The sequence below is a fragment of the Zea mays genome, chromosome 9 (genome assembly GCF_902167145.1).
Source record: "Zea mays cultivar B73 chromosome 9, Zm-B73-REFERENCE-NAM-5.0, whole genome shotgun sequence".
In the NCBI taxonomy this organism is placed as follows: domain Eukaryota; kingdom Viridiplantae; phylum Streptophyta; class Magnoliopsida; order Poales; family Poaceae; genus Zea; species Zea mays.
Genome location: NC_050104.1, coordinates 19,519,363 through 19,544,656, shown reverse-complemented (window position 1 = coordinate 19,544,656; position 25,294 = coordinate 19,519,363). Strand labels below are relative to the sequence as shown.

General features: G+C 47.9%; 3 protein-coding genes across 3 annotated transcripts in view; 2 read left to right on the top strand and 1 right to left on the bottom strand.

The window, feature by feature from the left end:
• LOC100281531 (glyoxalase/bleomycin resistance protein/dioxygenase) overlaps positions 1–15,074 on the top strand; it is a 68,676-nt gene extending 53,602 nt beyond the window's left edge. The window contains exons 4-5 of the mRNA XM_035962246.1: positions 14,298–14,430; positions 14,519–15,074. Coding sequence (XP_035818139.1) covers positions 14,298–14,430; positions 14,519–14,575 — 190 coding nt within the window. The 3' untranslated portion in view covers positions 14,576–15,074. The remainder of the gene's footprint in view (positions 1–14,297; positions 14,431–14,518) is intronic.
• Positions 15,075–19,514: 4,440 nt separating this feature from the next.
• On the top strand, positions 19,515–20,558 carry LOC118473428 (uncharacterized). The gene has a single exon (XM_035962805.1). It carries the CDS (start codon positions 19,515–19,517, stop codon positions 20,556–20,558), a length of 1,044 nt encoding a protein of 347 aa, XP_035818698.1.
• A 1,157-nt stretch (positions 20,559–21,715) lies between these two features.
• LOC118473283 (rRNA-processing protein FCF1 homolog) lies at positions 21,716–24,773 on the bottom strand. The gene is made up of 9 exons (XM_035962471.1): positions 24,661–24,773; positions 24,511–24,576; positions 24,326–24,431; positions 23,730–23,772; positions 23,559–23,631; positions 23,249–23,336; positions 22,272–22,328; positions 22,092–22,170; positions 21,716–21,977 (listed from the first exon to the last, which is right to left on the bottom strand). The coding sequence occupies exons 1-9, from the start codon at positions 24,732–24,734 to the stop codon at positions 21,964–21,966; spliced, it is 600 nt and encodes a 199-aa protein (XP_035818364.1). The 5' UTR covers positions 24,735–24,773; the 3' UTR covers positions 21,716–21,963.
• Positions 24,774–25,294: the final 521 nt, after the last annotated feature.

Here is a 25,294-nt window from a genome sequence, read left to right as displayed (position 1 = left end):
AAATCGCAAGCGAATAATGAAGTGTGACACGCGGATTTGTTTTACCGAGGTTCGGTTCTCTCAAACCTACTCCCCGTTGAGGAGGCCACAAAGGCCGGGTCTTTTTCAACCCTTTCCCTCTCTCAAACGGTCCCTCGGACCGAGTGAGCTTTCTCTTCTCAAATCAACCGGGAGCAAAACCTCCCGCAAGGACCACCACACAATTGGTGTCTCTTGCCTTGATTACAATTGAGTGTTGATCACAAGAGCAAGTGAGAAAGAAAAGAAGCAATCCAAGCGCAAGAGCTCAAAAGAACACGACAAATCTCTCTCGCTAATCACTAAAGCCTTGTGTGGAATTGGAGAGGATTTGATCTCTTTGTATGTGTCTAGAATTGAATGCCTAGCTCTTGTAAGTGGTTGAGAAGTGGGAAAACTTGGATGCAATGAATGGTGGGGTGGTTGGGGTATTTATAGCCCCAACCACCAAACTTGACCGTTGGCTGGGTTGTCTGTTCGATGGCGCACCAGACAGTCCAGTGCACACAGGACAGTCCGGTGCCCCCTGCCACGTCATCACTGCCGTTGGATTCTGACCGTTGGAGCTTCTGACTTGTGGGCCCGCCTGGGTGTCCGGTGCACACCGGACAGGTACTGTTTGCTGTCCGGTGTGCCAGCATGGGCGTGCCTGCCATCTGCGCACGCAGAGCCCGCATTAAATGCGTGGCAGAGAGCCGTTGGCGCGAAGATAGCCGTTGCTCTGGAGTCGCACCGGACAGTCCGGTGCACACCGGACAGTCCGGTGAATTATAGTGGACGAGCCGTTGGCTTTTCCCGAAGCTGGCGAGTTCCTGAGGCCGACCTCCCTTGGCGCACCGGACACTGTCCGGTGTACACCGGACAGTCCAGTGAATTATAGCCGAGTCGCCTCCGGAAATTCCCGAAGGTGGCGAGTTCGAGTCTAAGTCCCCCTGGTGCACCGGACATGTCCGGTGGCACACCGGACAGTCCGGTGCGCCAGACCAGGGGTGCCTTCGGTTGCCCCTTTGCTCCTTTGTTGAATCCAAAACTTGGTCTTTTTATTGGCTGAGTGTGAACCTTTTACACCTGTATCATCTATACACTTGGGCAAACAAGTTAGTCCAAAGATTTGTGTTGGGCAATTCAACCACCAAAATTATATAGGAACTAGGTGTAAGCCTAATTCCCTTTCAATCTCCCCCTTTTTGGTGATTGATGCCAACACAAACCAAAGCAAATATAGAAGTGCATAATTGAACTAGTTTGCATAATGTAAGTGTAAAGGTTGCTTGGAATTGAGCCAATATTAATACTTACAAGATATGCATGGATTGTTTCTTTCTTAGATAGCATTTTGGACCACGCTTGCACCACATGTTTTGTTTTTGCAAATTCTTTTTGTAAATCTATTTCAAGGATCTTTTGCAAATAGTCAAAGGTAAATGAATAAGAGTTTGCAAAGCCTTTTCAAGATTTGAAATTTTCTCCCCCTGTTTCAAATGCTTTTCCTTTGATTTAACAAAACTCCCCCTAAAGGAGATCCACCTCTTAGTGTTCAAGAGGGTTTTGATATATCATTTTGAAATACTACTTTCTCCCCTTTTTGAACACAATAGGAAAATCAATTGATAAATATTCAACACTAAGTTTTTGAAATCGGTGGTGGTGCGGTCCTTTTGCTTTGGGCTCCTTTCTCCCCCTTTTTGGCATGAATCGCCAAAAACGGAATCATTAGAGCCCTCCTAATGCTATCTTCCCCTTTGGTCATAAATAAATGAGTTAAGATTATACCAAAGGCGAAGTCCGGTCCTTTAGCTTTGGGCTCTTACTCTCTCCCAAAGACGAAGTCCTTTTCCTTGATGCTCATTTCTCCCCAAAGAATAGAGAGTTGCTTGGAGTGATGGCGAAGTATGAGTTACGGAGTGGAAGCCTTTGTCTTCGCCGAAGACTCCAATTCCCTTTCAATATACCTATGACTTGGTTTGAAATAATCTTGAAAACACATTAGTCATAGCATATAGAAAAGAGATATGATCAAAGGTATACTTGTGTGCTATGTGTGCAAACTAGCAAAAGAAATTTCTAGAATCAAGGATATTGAGCTCATGCCTAAGTCTGGTAAAAGATTGTTCATCAAGTGGCTTGGTAAAGATATCGGCTAATTGATCTTTAGTATTAATGTAAGAAATCTCGATATCTCCCTTTTGTTGGTGATCCCTAAGAAAATGATACCGAATGGCTATGTGTTTAGTGCGGCTATGCTCGACGGGATTGTCGGCCATTTTGATTGCACTCTCATTATCACATAGCAAAGGGACTTTGGTTAATTTGTAACCGTAGTCCCGCAGGGTTTGCCTCATCCAAAGCAATTGCGCGCAACAATGGCCTGCGGCAATGTACTCGGCTTCGGCGGTAGAAAGAGCGACTGAATTTTGCTTCTTTGAAGCCCAAGACACCAAGGATCTTCCCAAGAACTGGCAAGTCCCCGATGTGCTCTTCCTATTAATCTTACACCCCGCCCAATCGGCATCGGAATAACCAAGTAAATCAAATGTGGATCCCTGAGGGTACCAAAGCCCAAACTTAGGTGTATAAGCCAAATATCTCAAGATTCGTTTTACGGCTGTAAGGTGTGATTCCTTAGGGTCGGCTTGGAATCTTGCACACATGCATACGGAAAGCATAATGTCCGGCCGAGATGCACATAAATAAAGCAATAAACCAATCATCGACCAGTATACCTTTTGATCCACGGACTTACCTCCCGTGTCGAGGTCGAGATGCCCATTTGTTCCCATGGGTGTCTTGATGGGCTTGGCATCCTTCATTCCAAACTTGCTTAGAATATCTTGAGTATACTTTGTTTGGCTAATGAAAGTGCCCTCTTGGAGTTGCTTGACTTGGAATCCTAGAAAATACTTCAACTCCCCCATCATAGACATCTCGAATTTCTTTGTCATGATCCTACTAAATTCTTCACATGTAGATTCGTTAGTAGACCCAAATATAATATCATCAACATAAATTTGGCATACGAACAAATCATTGTTAAGAGTTTTAGTGAACAAAGTAGGATCGGCCTTACCGACTTTGAAGCCATTTGCAATAAGGAAATCTCTAAGACATTCATACCATGCTCTTGGGGCTTGTTTGAGCCCATAAAGCGCCTTAGAGAGCCTATAAACATGGTTAGGATACTTACTGTCTTCAAAGCCGGGAGGTTGCTCAACATAGACCTCTTCCTTGATTGGTCCGTTGAGGAAGGCACTTTTCACGTCCATTTGATAAAGCTTAAAGCTATGGTAAGTAGCATAGGCTAATAATATGCGAATTGACTCAAGCCTAGCTATGGGTGCATAGGTTTCACCGAAATCCAAACCTTCGACTTGGGAGTATCCTTTGGCCACAAGTCGAGCTTTGTTCCTTGTCACCACACCATGCTCATCTTGCTTGTTGCGGAAGACCCATTTGGTTCCTACAACATTTTGATTAGGACGTGGAACCAAGTGCCATACCTCGTTCCTTGTGAAATTGTTGAGCTCCTCTTGCATCGCCACCACCCAATCCGAATCTTGTAGTGCTTCCTCTACCCTGTGAGGCTCAATAGAGGAAACAAACGAGTAATGCTCACAAAACTGTGCAACACGAGATCTAGTAGTTACCCCCTTATGAATGTCGCCGAGGATAGTGTCGACGGGGTGATCTCGTTGTATTGCTTGGTGGACTCTTGGGTGTGGCGGCCTTTGCTCTTCATCCTCCTTGTCTTGATTATTTGCATCTCCCCCTTGATCATTGCCGTCATCTTGAGGTGGCTCATTTGCTTGATCTTCTACTTCATCAACTTGAGCTTCATCCTCATTTTGAGTCGGTGGAGATGCTAGCGTGGAGGAGGATGGTTGATCTTGTGCATGTGGAGGCTCTTCGGATTCCTTAGGACACACATCCCCAATGGACATGTTCCTTAGCGCTATGCATGGAGCCTGTTCTTCACCTATCTCATCAAGATCAACTTGCTCTACTTGAGAGCCGTTAGTTTCATCAAACACAACGTCACATGAGACTTCAACTAGTCCAGTGGACTTGTTAAAGACCCTATATGCCCTTGTGTTTGAGTCATAACCAAGTAAAAAGCCTTCTACAGTCTTAGGAGCGAATTTAGATTTTCTACCTCTTTTAACAAGAATAAAGCATTTGCTACCAAAGACTCTAAAATATGAAATGTTGGGCTTTTTACCGGTTAGGAGTTCATATGATGTCTTCTTGAGGATTCGGTGTAGATATAACCGGTTGATGGCGTAGCAAGCGGTGTTGACTGCCTCCGCCCAAAACCGATCCGAAGTCTTGTACTCATCAAGCATGGTTCTTGCCATATCCAATAGAGTTCGATTCTTCCTCTCCACTACACCATTTTGTTGTGGAGTGTAGGGAGAAGAGAACTCATGCTTGATGCCCTCTTCCTCAAGAAAGCTTTCAATTTGAGAGTTCTTGAACTCCGTCCCGTTGTCGCTTCTTATTTTCTTGATCCTTAAGCCGAACTCATTTTGAGCCCGTCTCAAGAATCCCTTTAAGGTCTCTTGGGTTTGAGATTTTTCCTGTAAAAAGAATACCCAAGTGAAGCGAGAATAATCATCCACAATAACAAGACAATACTTACTCCCGCCGATGCTTATGTAAGCAATCGGGCCGAATAGATCCATGTGGAGTAGCTCAAGCGGCCTGTCGGTCGTCATGATGTTCTTGTGTGGATGTTGGGTTCCAACTTGCTTCCCGGCTTGACATGCGCTACAAATCCTGTCTTTCTCAAAATGAACATTTGTTAATCCTAAAATGTGTTCTCCCTTTAGAAGCTTGTGAAGATTCTTCATCCCAACATGGGCTAGTCGGCGGTGCCAGAGCCAACCCATGTTAGTCTTAGCAATTAAGCAAGTGTCGAGTTCAGCTCTATCAAAATCTACTAAGTATAGCTGACCCTCTAACACTCCCTTAAATGCTATTGAATCATCACTTCTTCTAAAGACAGTGACACCTACATCAGTGAATAGACAGTTGTAGCCCATTTGACATAATTGGGATACGGAAAGCAAATTGTAATCTAAAGAATCTACAAGAAAAACATTGGAAATGGAATGGTCAGGTGAAATAGCAATTTTACCCAGACCTTTGACCAAACCTTGGTTTCCATCCCCGAATGTGATAGCTCGTTGGGGATCTTGGTTTTTCTCATATGAGGAGAACATTCTTTTCTCCCCTGTCATGTGGTTTGTGCATCCGCTGTCGAGTATCCAACTTGAGCCCCCGGATGCATAAACCTACAAAACAATTTTAGTTCTTGACTTTAGGTACCCAAACGGTTTTGGGTCCTTTGGCATTAGACACAAGAACTTTGGGTACCCAAACACAAGTCTTGGAGCCCTTGTGTTTGCCCCCAACAAACTTGGCAACTACCTTGCCGGATTTGTTAGTAAGCACATAAGATGCATCATAAGTTTTAAATGAAATGGTATGATCATTTGATGCATTGGGAATTTTCTTCTTAGGCAACTTAGCACGGGTTGGTTGCCTAGAACTAGATGTCTCACTCTTATACATAAAAGCATGATTAGGGCCAGAGTGAGACTTCCTAGAGTGAATTCTCCTAATTTTGCTCTCAGGATAGCCGGCAGGGTACAAAATGTAGCCCTCGTTATCCTGAGGCATGGGAGCCTTGCCCTTAACAAAGTTAGACAAGTTTTTAGGAGGGGCATTAAGTTTGTCATTGTTTCCCTTTTGGAAGCCAATGCCATCCTTAATGCCAGGGCGTCTCCCATTATAAAGCATGCTACGAGCAAATTTAAATTTCTCATTTTCTAAGTTGTGCTCGGTAATTTTAGCATCTAGTTTAGCTATATGATCATTTTGTTGCTTAATTAAAATCATGTGATCATGAATAGCATCAATATTAATATCTCTACATCTAGTACAAATAGTGACATGCTCAATGGTGGATGTAGAGGGTTTGCAAGAATTAAGTTCAACAATCTTAGCATGTAATATATCATTCTTATCTCTAAGATCGGAAATTGTAACTTTGCAAACATCAAAATCTTTAGCCTTAGCAATCAAATTATCATTTTCTACTCTAAGGCTAGCAAGAGAAATATTCAATTCTTCAATCCTAGCAAGCAAATCATCATTATTATTTTTAGGATTGAGAGTTGAAACAATGCAAACATGAGAATCAACCTTAGCATTTAAACTAGCATTTTCATTCCTAAGGTTGTCAATCATCTCACGGCAAGTGCTTAGCTCACTAGATAATTTTTCACATTTTTCTACTTCTAGAGCATAAGCCTTTTTAACCTTAACATATTTCTTGTTTTCTTTAATTAGACAATCCTCTTGGGAGTCCAAAAGGTCATCCTTTTCATGAATAGCACTAATCAATTCATTTAGTTTTTCTTTTTGCTCCATGTTAAGATTGGCAAAGAGAACACGCAAACTATCCTCCTCATCACTATTATTATCATCACTAGAAGACTCATATTTAGTGGAGGAGTTAGATTTAACCTTCTTCCGTTTGCCGTCCTTTGCCATGAGGCACTTGTGGCCGACGTTGGGGAAGAGAAGTCCCTTGGTGACGGCGATGTTGGCGGCGTCCTCGTCGTCGGAGGAGTCGCTTGAGCTTTCGTCGGAATCCCACTCCCGACAAACATGGGCATCGCCGCCCTTCTTCTTGTAGTACTTCTTTGTCTCCTTTCTTCTCCCCTTCTTGTCGTCGCCTCGGTCACTGTCACTTGATATAGGACATTTAGCAATAAAATGACCGGGCTTACCACATTTGTAGCAAACCTTTTTGGAGCGGGGCTTGTAGTCTTTCCCCCTCCTTTGTTTGAGGATTTGGCGGAAGCTCTTGATGACGAGCGCCATTTCCTCATTGTCGAGCTTGGAGGCGTCTATAGGTTGTCGACTTGGTGTAGCCTCCTCCTTCTTTTCCTCCGTCGCCTTGAATGCGACGGGTTGAGCTTCGGATGTGGATGGATCATCAAGCTCGTTGATCTTCCTTGAGCCTTCGATCATGCACTCAAAACTTACAAAATTCCCGATAACTTCCTCGGGGGTCATTTTAGTATATCTAGGATTACCACGAATTAGTTGAACTTGAGTGGGGTTAAGGAAAATGAGAGATCTTAGAATAACCTTAACCATTTCGTGGTCGTCCCACTTGACGCTCCCGAGGTTGCGCACTTGGTTCACCAAAGTCTTGAGCCGGTTGTACATGTGTTGTGGCTCTTCCCCTTTGCGAAGCCAGAACCGACCGAGCTCCCCCTCGATCGTTTCCCGCTTGGTGATCTTGGTGAGCTCATCTCCTTCGTGCGCGGTTTTGAGCACATCCCAAACCTCCTTGGCGCTCTTCAACCCTTGAACTTTGTTATACTCCTCTCTACTTAAAGAGGCGAGGAGTATTGTTGTCGCTTGAGAGTTGAAGTGCTCGATTTGGGCCACCTCATCCTCATCATAGTCTTTATCCCCCACGGATGGTACCTGTGCACCAAACTCAACAACATCCCATATACTTTTGTGGAGTGAGGTTAGATGAAATCGCATTAAATCACTCCACCTAGCATAATCTTCACCATCGAAAGTTGGTGGTTTGCCTAATGGGACGAAAAGTAAAGGTGCATTTTTAGAAATGCGAGGGTAATGTAGGGGAATCTTACTAAACTTCTTACGCTCTTGGCGTTTAGAAGTTACGGAGGGCGCATCGGAGTCAGAGGTCGATGTTGATGAAGTGTCGGTCTCGTAGTAGACCACTTTCCTCATCCTTTTGTGCTTGTCCCCTCTCCGATGTGGCTTGTGGGAGGAAGATCTCTCCTTCTTCTCTTTGTGGTGCGAAGAAGATTTCTTCTCCTTTCCTTTGTTGGAGGAGCTCTTCTTCTTCTCTTTCCTCTTGGTGCGGGACTCTTCCGATGAAGTGCTCCCGTGGCTTGTAGTGGGCTTTTCGCCGGTCTCCATCTCCTTCTTGGCGTGATCTCCCGACATCACTTCGAGCGGTTAGGCTCTAATGAAGCACCGGCTCTGATACCAATTGATAGTCGCCTAGAGGGGGGGTGAATAGGGCGAAACTGAAATTCTCAAAAATAATCACAACTACAAACCGGGTTAGCGTTAGAAATAGAAACGAGTCCGCGAGAGAGGGCGCAAAACAAATCGCAAGCGAATAATGAAGTGTGACACGCGGATTTGTTTTACCGAGGTTCGGTTCTCTCAAACCTACTCCCCGTTGAGGAGGCCACAAAGGCCGGGTCTTTTTCAACCCTTTCCCTCTCTCAAACGGTCCCTCGGACCGAGTGAGCTTTCTCTTCTCAAATCAACCGGGAGCAAAACCTCCCGCAAGGACCACCACACAATTGGTGTCTCTTGCCTTGATTACAATTGAGTGTTGATCACAAGAGCAAGTGAGAAAGAAAAGAAGCAATCCAAGCGCAAGAGCTCAAAAGAACACGGCAAATCTCTCTCGCTAATCACTAAAGCCTTGTGTGGAATTGGAGAGGATTTGATCTCTTTGTATGTGTCTAGAATTGAATGCCTAGCTCTTGTAAGTGGTTGAGAAGTGGGAAAACTTGGATGCAATGAATGGTGGGGTGGTTGGGGTATTTATAGCCCCAACCACCAAACTTGACCGTTGGCTGGGTTGTCTGTTCGATGGCGCACCGGAGAGTCCGGTGCACACCGGACAGTCCGGTGCCCCCTGCCACGTCATCACTGCCGTTGGATTCTGACCGTTGGAGCTTCTGACTTGTGGGCCCGCCTGGGTGTCCGGTGCACACCGGACAGGTACTGTTTGCTGTCCGGTGTGCCAGCATGGGCGTGCCTGCCATCTGCGCACGCAGAGCCCGCATTAAATGCGCGGCAGAGAGCCGTTGGCGCGAAGATAGCCGTTGCTCTGGAGTCGCACCGGACAGTCCGGTACACACCGGACAGTCCGGTGCACACCGGACAGTCGGGTGAATTATAGTGGACGAGCCGTTGGCTTTTCCCGAAGCTGGCGAGTTCCTGAGGCCGACCTCCCTTGGCGCACCGGACACTGTCCGGTGTACACCGGACAGTCCGGTGAATTATAGCCGAGTCGCCTCCGGAAATTCCCGAAGGTGGCGAGTTCGAGTCTGAGTCCCCCTGGTGCACCGGACATGTCCGGTGGCACACCGGACAGTCCGGTGCGCCAGACCAGGGGTGCCTTCGGTTGCCCCTTTGCTCCTTTGTTGAATCCAAAACTTGGTCTTTTTATTGGCTGAGTGTGAACCTTTTACACCTGTATCATCTATACACTTGGGCAAACAAGTTAGTCCAAAGATTTGTGTTGGGCAATTCAACCACCAAAATTATATAGGAACTAGGTGTAAGCCTAATTCCCTTTCAGGTTCATCTTGTAGTGTGCGTATGTTTTCTGCGGCCGCCGAGGCCCAAACATACTGTCGTCGTGTTGTAAAGCTGCGTTTCTTTTCCTCTTGTTTTGAGTATCTGGACTTATTTATCGGTAACAGAATTGTTTGTCCGAGCGAGAGTTACTTTTCACGGAAGGTGATGAGTGAGGTATCCGTATCCCGGAGGCGTAGGAGTCCCTCGGCTCGGTCAGCCTTGCCGCTTACGTGTACTCTTACTCGTCCGTAGGATTCTACTATCGATATAGTCGAGAAGGCCCGAAAAATTGTTTTGGCAGAAGAGTTTTCGAGCGTGAAGACTTGTTCGGTCTGCGGAATCACCTATCCGAGCGTGAGTTACTTATCGCAGAAGGTGATGAGTGAGGTATCCGTATCCCGGAGGCGTAGGAGTCCCTCGGCTCGGTCAGCCTTGGCTGCTTACGTGTACTCCGTCGTTTTCAGGATCCCACTTTCGAAGTAGTCGAAAAGCACGAAAGACGTTCTGGCAGAAAAGATCTTTTCCGAGGAAAATTTTGACGCGGAGGGGGTTCCCCCCTTCTAGCCCCCGAGGGAGGGTCGGGCTTTGCCGAGGCAAGGCTGACCCTTCCTTGATGGTTAGACTTTGTGTGTGAATGAGGTGTACGAACGACTTGAAAGCATCTTAAGGGTAGAAGCGACGTAGCTGTCGGATGTTCCAAGCGTTGCTGTAGACCTCGCCTTGACTGTTTGCCAGCTTGTACGTCCCGGGCTTCAAAACTTTGGCGATGACGAACGGCCCTTCCCAGGGAGGCGTGAGCTTGTGCCGCCCTCGGGCGTCTTGCCGCAGCCGAAGCACCAAGTCGCCCACCTGGAGGTCTCGAGACCGAACCCCTCGGGCGTGCTAGCGTCGCAGGGATTGCTGGTACAGCGCCGAGTGTAGTAAGGCCATGTCCCGAGCCTCTTCCAGCTGGTCCAGTGAGTCTTCTCGGTTAGCTCGATTGCTTTGGTCGTCGTAGGCCCTCGTCCTCGGGGAACCGTATTCTAAGTCTGTGGGCAAGATGGCCTCGGCCCCATAGACTAGAAAGAACGGTGTGAAGCCCGTGGCTTGGCTCGGCGTTGTCCTTAGACTCCAGACCACCGAGGGGACCTCCTTCATCCATCGCTCGCCGAACTTGTTGAGGTCGTTGTAGATCCGTGGCTTGAGTCCTTGCAGAATCATGCCGTTGGCACGCTCTACTTGCCCATTCGTCATGGGGTGAGCCACGACGGCCCAGTCCACCCGGATGTGGTGATCCTCGCAGAAGTCCAGGAACTTTCTGCCGGTGAACTGGGTGCCGTTGTCGGTGATGATGGAGTTCGAGACCCCAAAGCGATGGATGATGTTGGTGAAGAACGCCACCGCATGCTCGGACCTGATGTTGTTTAGGGGTCGGACCTCGATCCACTTGGAGAATTTGTCGATGGCGACCAGCAGGTGCGTGTAGCCCTCGGGTGCCTTCTGCAAGGGGCCAACGAGGTCCAAACCCCACACAGCAAACAGCCAGGTGATGGGTATTGTCTGCAGAGCCTGAGCGGGCAGGTGGGTCTGTCTTGCGTAGAATTGACACCCTTGGCAGGTGCGGACAATTCTAGTGGCGTCGGCCACCGCGGTTGGCCAGTAGAAATCTTGTCGAAAGGCGTTTCCAACAAGGGCTCGAGGCGCTGCGTGATGACCGCAAGCCCCCGAGTGTATTTCTTGTAAGAGCTCCTGGCCTTCGACGATGGATATGCATCGCTGGAGGATGCCTGAGGGGCTGCGGTGGTAGAGCTCCTTCCCGTCCCCCAGCAAGACGAACGACTTGGCGTGCCGTGCCAACCGCCGAAATTCGGCTCGGTCGAGGGGTAGCTCTCCTCGGTGGAGATATTGCAGGTACGGGGTCTGCCAGTTTCGATTAGGCGTGACCCCGCTCCGCTCCTCCTCGACGCGCAGTGCCTCACTCTCGGGGGCCGAGGGTGCCTCGGGCTAGGCCGAGGGTGCCTCAGGCTGAGCCGAGGGTGCCTCGGGCTGGGCCGAGGGTGCCTAAGACTGGGTCGAGGGTGCCTCGGACTCGGGCGAGTCGTCGGTCTTGACGGAGGGTTGATGCAGGTCTCGGGAGAAGACGTCCGGGGAACCGTTGTCCGCCCCGAGGCTATCTTAGCCAGCTCGTCCACAGTCTCGGTGTATCGTCGGGCGATGTGGTTGAGCTCGAGCCCGTAGAACTTGTCCTCCAGGCGCCGAACCTCATCGCAGTAGGCTTCCATCTTCGGGTCGCGGCAGTGGGAGTTCTTCATGACTTGGTCAATGACGAGCTGCGAGTCACCGCGAGCGTCGAGGCGTCAGACCCCTAGCTCGATGGTGATGCGCAACCCGTTGACCAGAGCCTTGTACTCGTCCACATTGTTGGACGCCGGGAAGTGGAGACGTAGCACGTAGCGTAAGTGCTTCCCGAGGGGCGAGATGAAAAGCAGGCCTGCGCCTGCCCCTGTCTTCATCAGCGACCCGTCGAAAAACATGGTCCAGAGTTCTGGTTGGATCGGAGCTGTTGGGAGCTGGGTGTCGACCCACTCAGCCACAAAGTCCGCCAAGACTTGGGACTTGATGGCCTTCCGAGGGGCGAATGAGATTGTCTCCCCATGATTTCCACCGCCCACTTTGCAATCCTACTCGAGGCCTCTCGGCACTGGATGATCTCCCCCGGGGGGAAGGATGACACCACAGTCACCGGATGAGACTCGAAGTAGTGTTGCAACTTCCGTCGCGTCAGGATCACCGCGTACAACAGCTTCTAAATTTGTGGGTAGCGGATCTTGGTCTTGGACAGTACCTCACTGATGAAGTAGACTGGCCTCTGAACGGGCAATGCATGCCCCTCTTCCCGTCTCTCAACCACGATCACGGCGCTGACCACCTGAGTGGTAGCGGCGACGTAGATCAAGAGGGCTTCTCCGGCAGCGGGGGGCACCAAGATGGGCGCGTTCGTGAGGAGCGCCTTCAGGTTCCCGAGGGCTTCCTCGGCCTTAGGGGTCCAAGTGAAGCACTCGGCCTTTCTTAAGAGGCGGTACAGAGGCAGGCCTCTTTCGCCGAGGCACGAGATGAAACGGCTCAGAGCTGCAAGGCATCCCGTGACCCTCTGTACGCCTTTCAAGTCCTTGATGGGCCCCATGTTGCTGATGGCCGCGATTTTCTCCGGGTTGGCCTCGATGCCCCGCTCGGAGACGATGAACCCCAAGAGCATGCCTCGGGGGACTCCAAAGACGCACTTCTCAGGATTGAGTTTTACGCCTTTCGCCTTGAGACATCGGAATGTCGCTTCAAGGTCGGAAAGGAGGTCGGAGGCTTTCCTCGTCTTGACTACGATGTCATCGACGTAAGCCTCGACCGTTCGACCAATGTGTTCGCCGAACACGTGGTTCATGCACCTTTGGTATGTTGCACCCGCATTCCTCAAACCAAACGGCATGGTAACATAGCAGTACATGCCGAAAGGCGTGATGAAAGAAGTCGCGAGCTGGTCGGACTCTTTCATCCTGATTTGGAGATACCCTGAGTAGGCATCGAGGAAAGACAGGGTTTCGCACCCAGCAGTGGAATCCACGATTTAATCGATGCGAGGCAGAGGGTAGGGAACTTTTGGACATGCTTTGTTTAGACCAGTGTAGTCTACACACATCCGCCATTTCCCTCCTTTCTTTCTCACAAGCACAGGGTTGGCAAGCCATTCGGGATGGAATACCTCTTTGATGAACCCTGCCGCCATTAGCTTGTGGATCTCCTTGCCTATGGCTCTGCGCTTTTCTTCGTCGAATCGGCGCAGAGGCTGCTTCACGGGTCGGGCTCCAGCTCGGATATCCAGCGAGTGCTCGGCGACATCCCTCGGTATGTCGGGCATGTCCGAGGGACTCCATGCAAAAACGTCGGCGTTTGCACGGAGAAAGTCGACGAGCACTGCTTCCTATTTGGGGTCGAGCTCGGAGCCGATCCGAATCTGCTTGGAGGCGTCGTTGCTGGGATCGAGAGGGACGGATTTGACCGTCTCCGCTGGCTCGAAGTTGCCGGCATGGCGCTTCACATCTGGCGCCTCCTTGGAGAGGCTCTCCAGGTCGGCGATGAGGTCCTCGGATTCGGCGAGGGCCTCGGCGTACTCCACGCACTCCACGTCGCATTCGTACGCGTGTCGATACGTGGGGCCGACGGTGATGACCCCGTTGGGGCTCGGCATCTTGAGCTTGAGGTAGTTTTGGGGACTTGTTCTCAAATGCTATTAATTAAGAACAAGGCAACATACAATGTTAAATATCAAAGCCCTTCGTCCTTCGAAACATTATTTCCCCTTGGATATAATGGATTTCGGACGAAGGTTATGAAGGTCATACCTTCATAATCATAATAAAAGATAAGAAAAGATTTATGCATAAAATACGGAAAATAACATGATTACTAAAATAACTCTGAAAGTGAATTGTATGGAAGGAGTGTTGGATCTATCGCATGAAAATATGAGATCCATGGAAAAGTAGACCAAAACATACTGGACAAACTTTGTGACCCTATAAACATAACAGCTCTGAAGTGTTGGATCTGGGAGGTTGCCAGTTCTTGGGAAAAAAATCCCAAACATTGCTTGAAAATGATACTTCAACTCTCCAATACATTTCATAGTCCTCGTTACAATCTTGCTATGTCAAAGGCAGTGCATGAAAACAAGTGACCCCCCCCCCCAAGAGTCAAAAGAAATTGCTCTCCTTGGAGCTTTTCTCAGTTTTTTGTGTGGATTTCAAATTCCATCATCACATAAACATAAGCTACACAAAACACATAGGGGATTCCCCCCCCCCCCAATTGGCCAGTGCATGAAATCATAAATTCATAACTATTATCTTATATTCTGTACATGCTTGCAGTAATCTTGCATCGCAGAGAGTCTATTCTTCAATGCTCTCCTTCACTGTACCAGACATAAACAGTGCCGTATCGAAGCTAATGGCATTGGGAGCCGAGTTGGATGGGCCAATCAAGTATGAGATCCATGGAAAAGTATTGTCTCTATATTCCCACGATTTCCATTTATGTATTTCAGGACGCAGAATCATTTACATGACGTTTCCTGTTTCTTCCAACGCAGGTTGCAGCACTGCGATGCATCGATGGGCACATGCTAGGCCTGTACGAGCCAGCTTGAAGAACTCGTGTCACAACGAAAGTATTGAGAAGTTCCATTAACCACTCACTGAAGACTGATGTGTATGTCCGGCAAAAGATCTTTCCGCGTAAGACAACTTACTGGGCCTGGTGTGCATGAAGTGGCAGAACTCCTTTTGTTAGCAAAATCACGAGAGACACGGTGGATGGTTTGCAGTCTACCATTCTCTTCCTCGTGCTGCTGGTTATGATACACATTTTTCTCGAACTGAATGTGCCTAGCAGGTCGTCGTGGTAAGCTGAAGCCAGGTTTCAGTGGTCCTGCTCGGTCATGGCCTTGCTTCATGGCATTGTGCCAGTACATCTAATTCAAGTTTCAGTTGTAGTTTGACTGACATTACATGTGTGCGTAGTTTCAATTTGCAATTCAAGTGCAGGAGTGCTCTGCCCCTGATCATCCATGTAATTGAAATTCTTCTGTAAGCATTTGTTCTGACAGTATAATTGTGGACCATAAAGTTGCTGTTAACTTGTGTGTAGCTGCACTGTTCTATTTTTTTCACTTTTAGGGCCCGTTTGGTTTCCTTTAGTCCAGGGACTAAAATTTAGTTGGAAGACTAAAGTTTAGTCCCTACCCTGTTTGGTTCTAGGACTAAAAATATTTAAAAAAATATTAAATGAATCATAAGAGGACCAAATACCTTTTAGTATTCTCCCGCCATTAGTGCAACTGAAATAAAGAAGGGCAAAAAGTGGAATTAATATGGTTTAGTCCCTTTTAGTCATCCCTTGAGGGACTAGATAATAAAACAGTTTAGTCCATATTTTAGTCCCAGTGTTCGGCTATTTAGGGACTACCAAACTGGGCCTTACTACCCGTTTGGTTCCTTTAGTCACTAGACTAAACTTTAGTGACTAAGTTTAGTCACTAAAGTACATTGTTTGGTTTTAGTGACTAAACCGGACTAAAGAACATTAATTGTTGTGAATAATGACTGTATTACCCCTATTAATTAGTGGATGTTTGCTGCAAGAAGAAAGTGTAGAGGACAAATAAGGTAAAAATCCTAATTTAGTCCCTTTTAGTCATTGCGAACTAAAGTTTAGTCACCTCACTTTAGCTATCATGTTTGCTTATTTAGTGACTAAAAGTAACTAAATTTTAGTCACTAAACTTTAGTCGCCCCAAACTATAGATGGCCAATAGTGTCGGGCTAATCGGGACATCACGGCACGGCATGGCCCGATGGGTACTGTTGTGCCTGGGCCGAGCACCGGGCACGCTGGGCCGGCACGGGCACGGCCCGATTATCCCGGAAGCACGGTTAGCCCGCTCTGTTTGTTAACCTAAAACACGTCGCCCCCTCCCCCCCATCGGTCCCCGCCTCGTCAGTCTCACTCGCTTGCCTCGCCTGTTGTCTCTCGCCCTCCTTCTCTCCGTCTGCGATTTAGGGGCGATTTTGGGGGGTGATTCGTCGATTCGTCTCCACCGCCGCCTCACTGTTCGACTCCGCCGCCGCCTCGCCTCCGGGTTCGAGCCTCCGCCCTCCGGTAGGGTCCTCCACCGCTCCCTCCACCTCTGGGCTCTGGCTTCCCCTCACCTGGTGGTTGCTTGGCTGGTTGTTCGGTCACGGATTTGGTTACGCCGTTACGGTAAGCTTTCGATGTTCGTCTTCTTCTTCCTCTAGTCGACGTCTCTGACGAGTTTGAGACTTCTTAATCTGGTGCTTGTTCTTGTGATCTGTGCTCAATCCCAAACCCTAATCTACTCTATTGCCTTCTTGCTCTGTGATTGTACCTGTGAGGGACCGATTTGGTGCTCCGGCTTTGGTAAGTGCTTAACCTGTTCTTGTGATCTATGTTTGTGATCTGTGTTCGAACCATAAACCCTAATCTACTATAATACCTTCTTGTGATCTTGTTCTCTGATTATAGCCGCCGTGAGGGACCGATCTGGTGCTCCGACTTTAGTAAGTTCTTAATCTGGTGCTTGTTCTTGTGATCTATGCTTGTGATCTGTGTACCAACCCTAAACCCTAATCTACTCTAATACATTCTTGTGATCTTGTTCTCTGATTATAGTCGTCGTGAGGGACCGATCTGGTGCTCCGGCTTTGGTAAGTGCTTAATTTGGTGCTTGTTCTTGTGATCTTTACTTGTGATATGTGTTTGAAGCCTAAACCCTAATCTACTCTGATTATAGCCGCCCGTGAGGGACCGATCTGGTGCTCCGACTCTAGTAAGTTATTAATCCAATGCTTGTATTTGTGATCTGTGTTGGTTCGAACCCTAATCTAACTATCTTCTTGTTATGTGATTGCTAAACATCTTCATTGATGATTGAAAGTCGCCTAGAGGGGGGTGAATAGGGCGAATCTGAAATTTATGAACTTAAGCACAACTACAAGTCGGGTTAGCGTTAGAAATATAAACGAGTCCGAAAGAGAGGGTGAAAAAAGTGTCAAAATAAAAGTTGTAGAACTTCAAAAGTTATTTATCTTTGTAGTTGACAACTTTTTTATTTGAATTCGTTTAGGGTCTCAAATAAGCAATTTACACTCAAATGGTTGTAATATGTGGAGAAAACAACTACAAACTAGACACAAGGCATGTCATAGACGGAGTGGTAGTGGAGGGTACGCGCGAGGGTGAGGTCTACGGTTCGAATACTAACAACCGCGTAGCGCGCGAATTTTGCGCGAAAAATGCCGCGACTTGCGACGGAGACGGGCCGGTGGGGTGGTCCTAATACAAATAAATTTTTTATTATTTTTAAAATATGTTTTATGTTTCCTGGAAACGATTTGCACTGGCGGTTTTATTACGTCGACCGCCAGTGAAAATCGATTTTCACTGGCGGTTTTATTACGCCGACCGCCAGTGAAAATCGATTTTCACTGGCGGTCCTCAGTTACCCGCCTGTAAAAATGATGATTTCTACTGGCCCCTAGCACTGGCGGTTACGAAAAACGCCACTATAAATAGGTTTACAACCGCCACTATAGAACTTCTCTGTACTAGTGCTCCATGCTGGCAAGAAGGATGGCATTAGCACATTTCTCCCCACGCAGGCACGCAGCCAAGTTGACATCGAGATCAAACTGATAGAACCAGTCCCAACCTCAGATGCCTCAAGTATAACACCTTGTGTATCATTATCAGCATTCCTCAAGTAAAACAGTTTTGGCATCATCATCAGCATTCGGTAGGTATATGGGTGTCGTGGGGAGAACATAACGAGAACTCACAACTGTTGGTCACTCTAACTGAAAATGACGGGACACATGAAAGGAGTTCTTTTTTTCTCTCTTTTTAAGAAAAAAGGTAAATAAGGGCCAAGCCGCATAAATGTGGGGAAACGCGCAAGCAGGCGGTCAGGTGCCCCGCGTGCGGGCGTCGGGGTGCCTGGAAAATATTCAGAAACAAAACAGTGAGAGAACCACTTGGAGGAAGAAATAGAACAAGTGACATCCAATCATTACAATTATTAGAGGCATCGAACATTACTGAACAAACATATTCAAATAGCTCAAAGAACCATGAAATATAAGTGAACAAAGTTAACGGATTGCAACAGAATCATTGCTAATAATTGAAATAACCTAGATCAAAGAACCAAGAGATATAAGTGAACAGAGTTAATGGATTGCAACAAAATCTAACCAAAGTACATATATGCCTGGGACAATATAGGAAATAACATGCCCTGGTAGCATAGCCGCAAGTTCCATAAACAACAGCTAATTAACAAATTTGTATTAGGACATAAAACTGGATGGAACCAAACCATTTTGCCCCTTCCTTTATAATCGAGCAAGAAATGCAATTTCATCTGTAAAAACCAATCACACCATTCTCAGAGTGAACATGAACAAAACTACCTCCAGCAGACATGCCAGCAGCGACTCTAACCTCATGATTGGTTGTCCGCATACGCACATGCAGGCTTGTCCGAGCTTGGCTCGCGGGAGATGCAATATTCCCACGTTTCTGTGCGTGCAGGCAGAGAGCCACAAATTGGTCTGTGCTGCACCAGCAGAAGCAGGCCCGCTCGCTTGCGTGCAGCCATTCAAACATGTGCTTACCTGAAGTCAACGCATACCCTGCACCTGGTTGTAAACAGTTAAGCACGCATCCAACCAAACACATTGTAAGTACCACCAGCATACCAAACGCAACGAACTGGCGTTTGGGGAGCCCCAGCATGTCTCTAGTCACCAACCCAGTGCCATACCTCGTGTACAGTAGAGTACCGAGAAGAACATGGCAAGAAGCGGACCCAGACATAGTCGGAGTCGACGATAACGTGGAAGGTAGGGGGACGGTGGTGCGGTTGGTCGCCTGAATAGCTGGCCCTAGCCAGGCGCCCAGGCCACGGGAGGCGGGAAAGAGCTAGGCGGCTAGCCCGGCCAGGCGCGACCGAGAGCTTGACGGTGACTTCGCCCTGCCTTGTGGATCCGCACCGCGGCTGGCACCACCGACGCGTTGGCCAGGGCGCCAGGCACAGGCGGAGGAGCGATCGCATCAGCGGACGCCACCACATCGCCCTGGTGGCCACGGGGAGTAGGAGTCACACATGGCGAGGAGGAGCGTGGCACCGATGTCGGGTAACTGGAGGAGGTGGTGGAGTTGTGGCGCCGTCGGGGCGCAGCGAGGTGAGCAGAATAGCTAGGCTTTATAGGGAGGAGGGGCGGGCAGAGCGAGGTGAGGGGGATTCGTTGCGGAGCAGGCGGAGGTCGTGAACGGCGCGCGAGATGTGGTAAGCTGGTAGGCGGGCGCGACATGCGCGGAGCACCGTTAGAGCGAGGTGGCGGGCGGGTGCGGCATCGTCGGGGGGCAGGCTCGGGAAGGCGGCGGTGTGTGTGAGGTGCCGGCTACGGCCTACGGGTCGGGGGCGGGGCGTGCGGGTTGATTTGTAACATATGGAAGGGCAGGAGTAGAGATATATATACCCGTCGTTTTGTTCTCCAACCAACACAATGCTCGCGCCGCCTGTACCTGAGATGAGCATGGAGACGGAGCATGGTGGCCACGAAGAGGAATCGGCGATGCTCCCGTGCGTCGCGTTCGCATCGGAGCACGGTTACAAGTTCTTCTCCCTCGCCCACATGCGCATGCTTAACAGCACCGACGTGCGGCCAATGCCTCCGGTGCTCGGCCGCCGGCTCGTGCCGTCTCCGTACGGCGGGATGGTGCTAGCCACGGATGTGTGCTACAGGCACCCGTGCCACCTCGTCGACCCCTTCACCGGCTCGCGCGCACCGCTGCCGGACCTGCCCATCCCCTTCTCGGAGAAGGACCCGGTCGGGTGTCTCAGCGACGAGCCACATCTGCGCTGCGCGCGCGTCACCGACGACGGGTTGGCGTGGGACTGGTCCCCGCGAGGCGTCATGGTGGCCCGCGGCGACACGGCCTTCTTCTGCGAGCACGGCGGCGAGCGGTGGATGCCGGTGCACCAGTCAAAGCTCGGCTCGCCCATGACCGTCAACTACCGCGGCGAGCTCTTCTTCGTCCTCGAGCTGCGCACGCTGAAAACTACAATCATCGATGCCGGCACGCTGCAGGCCCGCACGAAGATCCCTGCGCCGCCGGGCTTCGGCAACGTCGACTACGCCTACCTAGCGCCATCTACGGACGACGCGATTCTCCTGGTGCACCGCGCCGGGGACAGCGACGGCGTGGTCTTTACCAAAGCGTACCGCGCGCGGCACAGGGACAGCCAGAGGCCGCCGAGGTGGAGGCCAGTGCTCGACATCGGTGACCGCGCGGTGTTCGTCGACGGCGCGCATGGGTTCACAGTCACCGCCGACCCGATGGGAGCGAAGGCGAACCGCGTGTACGTGATCCTTGCCCATCAGCTGACGCACCCATGTGGGCGTCTGGCCGTCGCATACGACGTCGGCTTCACAGACCTTACGAGGCCAGAGCGCATGGGGCGGCTGAATCTAAACACCGGCGAGGTTGAGCCAATGTGGGGCCGTCCGCACTGGATCATACCTAGGAATGAATCAGGTCGTCGTTAAAGATCAACTAATACAGTTTATTTACATTAGTTTACATAACGAGGCACTGTTTCTTCGTAAAGGTTTTTTTTGAAGCATTAGAGAAATAAACGACAGATTTATAAAATACTTTGATTTTCAAAAGCCACTGGTAAATCTACCTGTGCATTGCAATGCGAGAAATATTCAGCTCACCTAGCCCTATTCTAGTGAGCGTATTGAAAAACATCGATCTATTATTATAAGAGGTAGAGGTGAAAGGCTCCAGCGACTCGTCATGTTCTTGATGTGTCCGGTGGGTGAGATCACAGCGAGCATCAAATTCATCTGCTACCTATAACTCTATTGCATATTGGCGAGTTTCTCATTGCTTTTATTTTTGCAAGATTTTTGCATAATTGTTCATTTTGACTGGTTTTTTTGTGTTGACTCCTTTTGTTATTGCGAAATTTGTATGAGATGGACGCGTCTAAAAAATGAACTGAGAAATTGTTGGATGGAATCAATATAAAAAGAACAGATTGGACAATAGTCGTTGGATATTTCGGTAAGATGCCTCTAACTTCACTGTGATAGCAGAAAACCGTCACTTTCTACATACTAAAGTCTGTGGACTATTTTATCTTCTTCTGCACGTAATCTTCACTATATTCAGATTCTCTTCACAACAGATTCTCTTCGTACCAGAAAAGATGTTTAGAAAAAACTATCAGATTCTCAGAAAAGCTGTTCAAAAGAGTTGAACAAAACAGGCCTATGCAATGGGTTTGGTCATTCCTAGTGCCTCGATTGTACTTTTGCTTGCCTTTTGGTGGGTAATTTAGTGCCATTGTTGTACTCGGTATAAGCTTCAGTAGTGCTGAAGGAGATGCTAAGGATAGACATGGACCATTAATGTGTCAGGGGACACACTTTTAACATAATTTAGTATCAAAACAAGAGCCAGTGTTAATAGGTGCTAAACTTTAGCACTGCTCTTTCAATATGCTTGTTTGATTTCATGTGCTAAACTTTAGTAAAGTGTTGTAGCACTGTAGAAATACAAGGCCTAAATATCCAACGACTGTTGCAGATTGTTGTCGCCTCCGTTTCACATTATGAGGGACTCCTATGTTCATCCTCTATAAGAGATTCAGGAAGAGCCACTCTATTGGGATTATGGCTTGTAGCGCACAAGATTGAGAAGCAAAAGGGAGCAGGATACCCGATCTTTTAACAAAGAATTACTTCAGACATCCCGCAACATTGTAGAAATGATAAGGTTGGTACATAATAAAAATTTCTTAGTAGTTACAGTAAGCTCAACCTAGAAAGCAGCGTTCTTATCCTAGTCCTTGTCGTGGACTCAAACATGAAATAGTGACTTGGTCAGATGGACAAGTACCGCCATAGTATTACATCCCAGAACATCTCATGTCTGCACCGATCAGATTCTTGGTGCTGCAAGAATGCCAAAAAAGCATCAGAGTACTGCAATCTTATGTGATTGTAGGATATAAGCTAGGGACAGAGAGAACACAGTAACAAAGTTTGTCAGATGAAGATATCACATACCTCCACCAATTGTGGCCTCAGGGAGCCGTTCTATCGAATACCTATGTCCTGTGATGTACATGATTGGAACACCAGGAACCTGCAAGATTGGGGAAATGCCCATGGTACAAGCATGCATGAAAAAGCTTTTGCGATATTAGAAGCATGTCCTGAGCTATGAGCACTAAACACCAAACATACCTTTCTTATCCTCCTTTTCAAATCTCTATCACAAGTAGCAACTATGTAGCATTTGTGCTGCCACGTAAAATATATGGTTTAGAACAAATAAAACAAGATGCGTAGCATACAAGGTAAATAAACCAAAATAATCATTTGACTAGGTATTGTGAAGGTGAAGAATACAATCTAACGCAACGAAATGCACATTAATCAAAGCAAAAGCATAACAAATAGATCTATACATTAAGATAAAAAGAATAGGACATATCATCTATAGGTGCACACGGGTATTTGATATCACTCACATGCAAGTTCCAGTTGATTAACTAGGAACAAATTTGGATACTACATACAGACACAATCCTTTAGACAAGCATGGGAAAAGGATTTCAGCGGAGAAAACACAAGTGCTATTTTTGGTTCACCTTGGGAACAGATATAGTAAAATCTCTAATCTCGGAAAACATAGCATTCAGCCACACCTATCAAATATTGGGCAGATCAGACCCAGTGCCGTAGATTCCCACATGAGTGGGGTCTGAGAGAGGGATAAACCGAGGCAAGCCTTACCACGCAAATGCAAGTCTACTTCGAACCCTTAGAACCCACATCATGGTGACTCAGTGAGACAGCTCTCACCACTGCACCTCGCTGCCCTTCTACCTCTCAAAGATTGGGCAAAAGTAAATTCTAAAGCAATCAGACACCTCTCAAATGTTGGCTAAGCATAAAGTTTGAAATTTGAACAGCCAATGCTTCAAGAACTTGCATATATCTCTAAATTAACATTTGAAAAGAAACTAGGAATGTACATTATATACACAATTAATTCACTTTTGTGCCCAATGTCACAGTTTACTAGTGATAAGTGTAAGTCACAAGTTCCCTAGCAGGAGCTATCTTACGAACTCGCTATAGAGTTAGCACTTAATAGAATACTCCCAGTACTCATGCTCCAAACAAACAAAGAGTGTTCAAGAAGAGAGAGCTTTTACCTGAGTGACCCTCTCCACAATGCAGTCATCAGCATAGGTTCCCTTGTGTGTGCATGCTAATCTTTGGAACCTAGGGTCCTTGGCAATTCTGTGAGGGAGGTAAATTAGATTGTGCAGATAGATGAAAGTTATGCTGAAGAATTGAGTATAACAGCAAGTACATGCAATCGACATCTTTATAGTGAAAGATAACAACAAGAGGCATAGATAAAAAAACTAATCTAACCTCTATTTGAGACAATGAAGCAGATAAAGCCAAAAGAAGACATTAAATAACACAATGTGGGAACAGCATTGGATAGGAGCACACCTCAAGGCCACACGATACTTCTGCCCCAGCTTTTCAAGCTCAGCCATAACACAGTCCGTGATACATGGGGTACCTTCATAACAAGGCATCAGAGTTGAAAAGATATTAAAGGGGTATCTCAGTTCACCAAAAAGATAATGGGAATGCAAGATAACAGAGTTAAATGCTTACATTTTGCATAAAGGCAATCCATCATTCCCTTCTCCAAATCCAGCTGCATGGGGGGAAAAGAGGATTTAGTCACAAATATGAGTGGCCCCATTATTATGTGTTATGTAGAATACAGAATTTAAAAATTAACTACAGTTAATGAATCAAATCCTGAGTTGAAGGGAACATTCTTAGCACAGCAACCATATCGGATGGGAAATCGAGACAGTTATAACATGATTCCCAGTCCCAGAGGGGTTGGCTGCTGTTTGTTTTGCTATTTGCTAAAACAGTAAAACGGATCACAATGCTTATATCCTAACTTACTTAACAGTCATCCTAACTATTTGTTTTTAATTTCCCTAAGGTTTCAGTATCTGGTAAGAGTCAGTAGCTCCAGCGAACAACGTGAAATTGTGCACGACATTTCTTGTGACAATACAGCATACAGAGTACAGATAAGCTGGAACGGGTCAACAATCAATTAAATCCACCACATTAACTCAGTATCTTCAATTATTAACTGAGTGAAGCAGTGGGCATGCAAGTATTGAACCTCTGTTGCATAAAAAATATATCAGTGAAATAGGAGAGCAGCAGATAATTAAACGACTAACCTTATTCTGTATCGAGAAATTGATGAAGTTGGTATCCACAATCACCCGATACGGCGGCCCCAATGCTGTGTTGTAGCTGAAGAACAACGCCGACGAAACCTGCGGCCTGTAAATCACAGAAGAAAACAACATCAACAATCCAAACAAGCACAGGAAACCATTTCGAGCGCAAACACAACACTCACACATTCCGGCCGAGTTTCTCCTTGTCCGCGTCCTTCTTCTTGTGGTTCAGCACATCCTCCTTGTACCTATCATACACAAAAATTAGAATTTCCAGTAGCATGAACCTAACCATAGGGGAGCGGACTGGCAGCTGGAGATGGTTGCCTTACTTATTGATGGTTTTCTTGGTGATAATCTTCTTCACCGCCGCGAATTTAGGGCCCTTGCTCTTTGCCTTCCCCATCTCGAGCCAAACCCTAGCACCCGCAGCTACCTCGCGCTCTCCACGGCAGTCGGCAGCGCCTGCGTCTAATGCTGTCGAGAGGTCGGCGGAAGAGGAAGGGTTTTCGGGTTTCCGCCTCCGCAAAGGAAGAAGGCGGCTGCTTGGTGGGCTCGCTCTGGTTTGATAAGTTGGGCTTTTATTGCCCAACACGGCCCAAGTAGTCGAATTTGATTCGTTGGGTTTGTGTTGCTCGCCGTCTGGGCCGTTGGATGTGAGAGTGCTGCTGACTGCTGTCCTCGTTCGTTGACGGCCTGATCCGGAGGACTGGAGGAGGGAGGGACAGGGGCGGAGGGCCCGTTATGGCCAAGTATGGCCCACGCCATACCTTAAATCGGCCCAGTAAAGAGCAAAACCTAGGTATTCAGTCCAACAACAGGCACGCGCAGCACAGCCGCCGCAGCACGCTCCTCACCTGGCCGGCCGACCGCCTGCTTGTCCGTCCGCGGCCGCGGTGGCCTCCGTCTCTGGCTCCTGCCTCTCCTTCCTGCTTGGCCCATTGGGCGTTGGCCGGCCGCTCGGTC

Coding starts and splice junctions, on each gene's coding strand:
- LOC118473428 (XM_035962805.1), top strand. CDS start 19,515: ATGCTCGCGCCGCCTGTACCTGAGATGAGCATGGAGACGGAGCATGGT.
- LOC118473283 (XM_035962471.1), bottom strand. CDS start 24,734: ATGGGGAAGGCAAAGAGCAAGGGCCCTAAATTCGCGGCGGTGAAGAAG. Junction 23,632..23,729: donor GGATTGCCTTTATGCAAAAT/GTAAGCATTTAA, acceptor CTTGTTATGAAG/GTACCCCATGTATCACGGAC. Junction 22,171..22,271: donor TGAAAAGGAGGATAAGAAAG/GTATGTTTGGTG, acceptor CCAATCTTGCAG/GTTCCTGGTGTTCCAATCAT.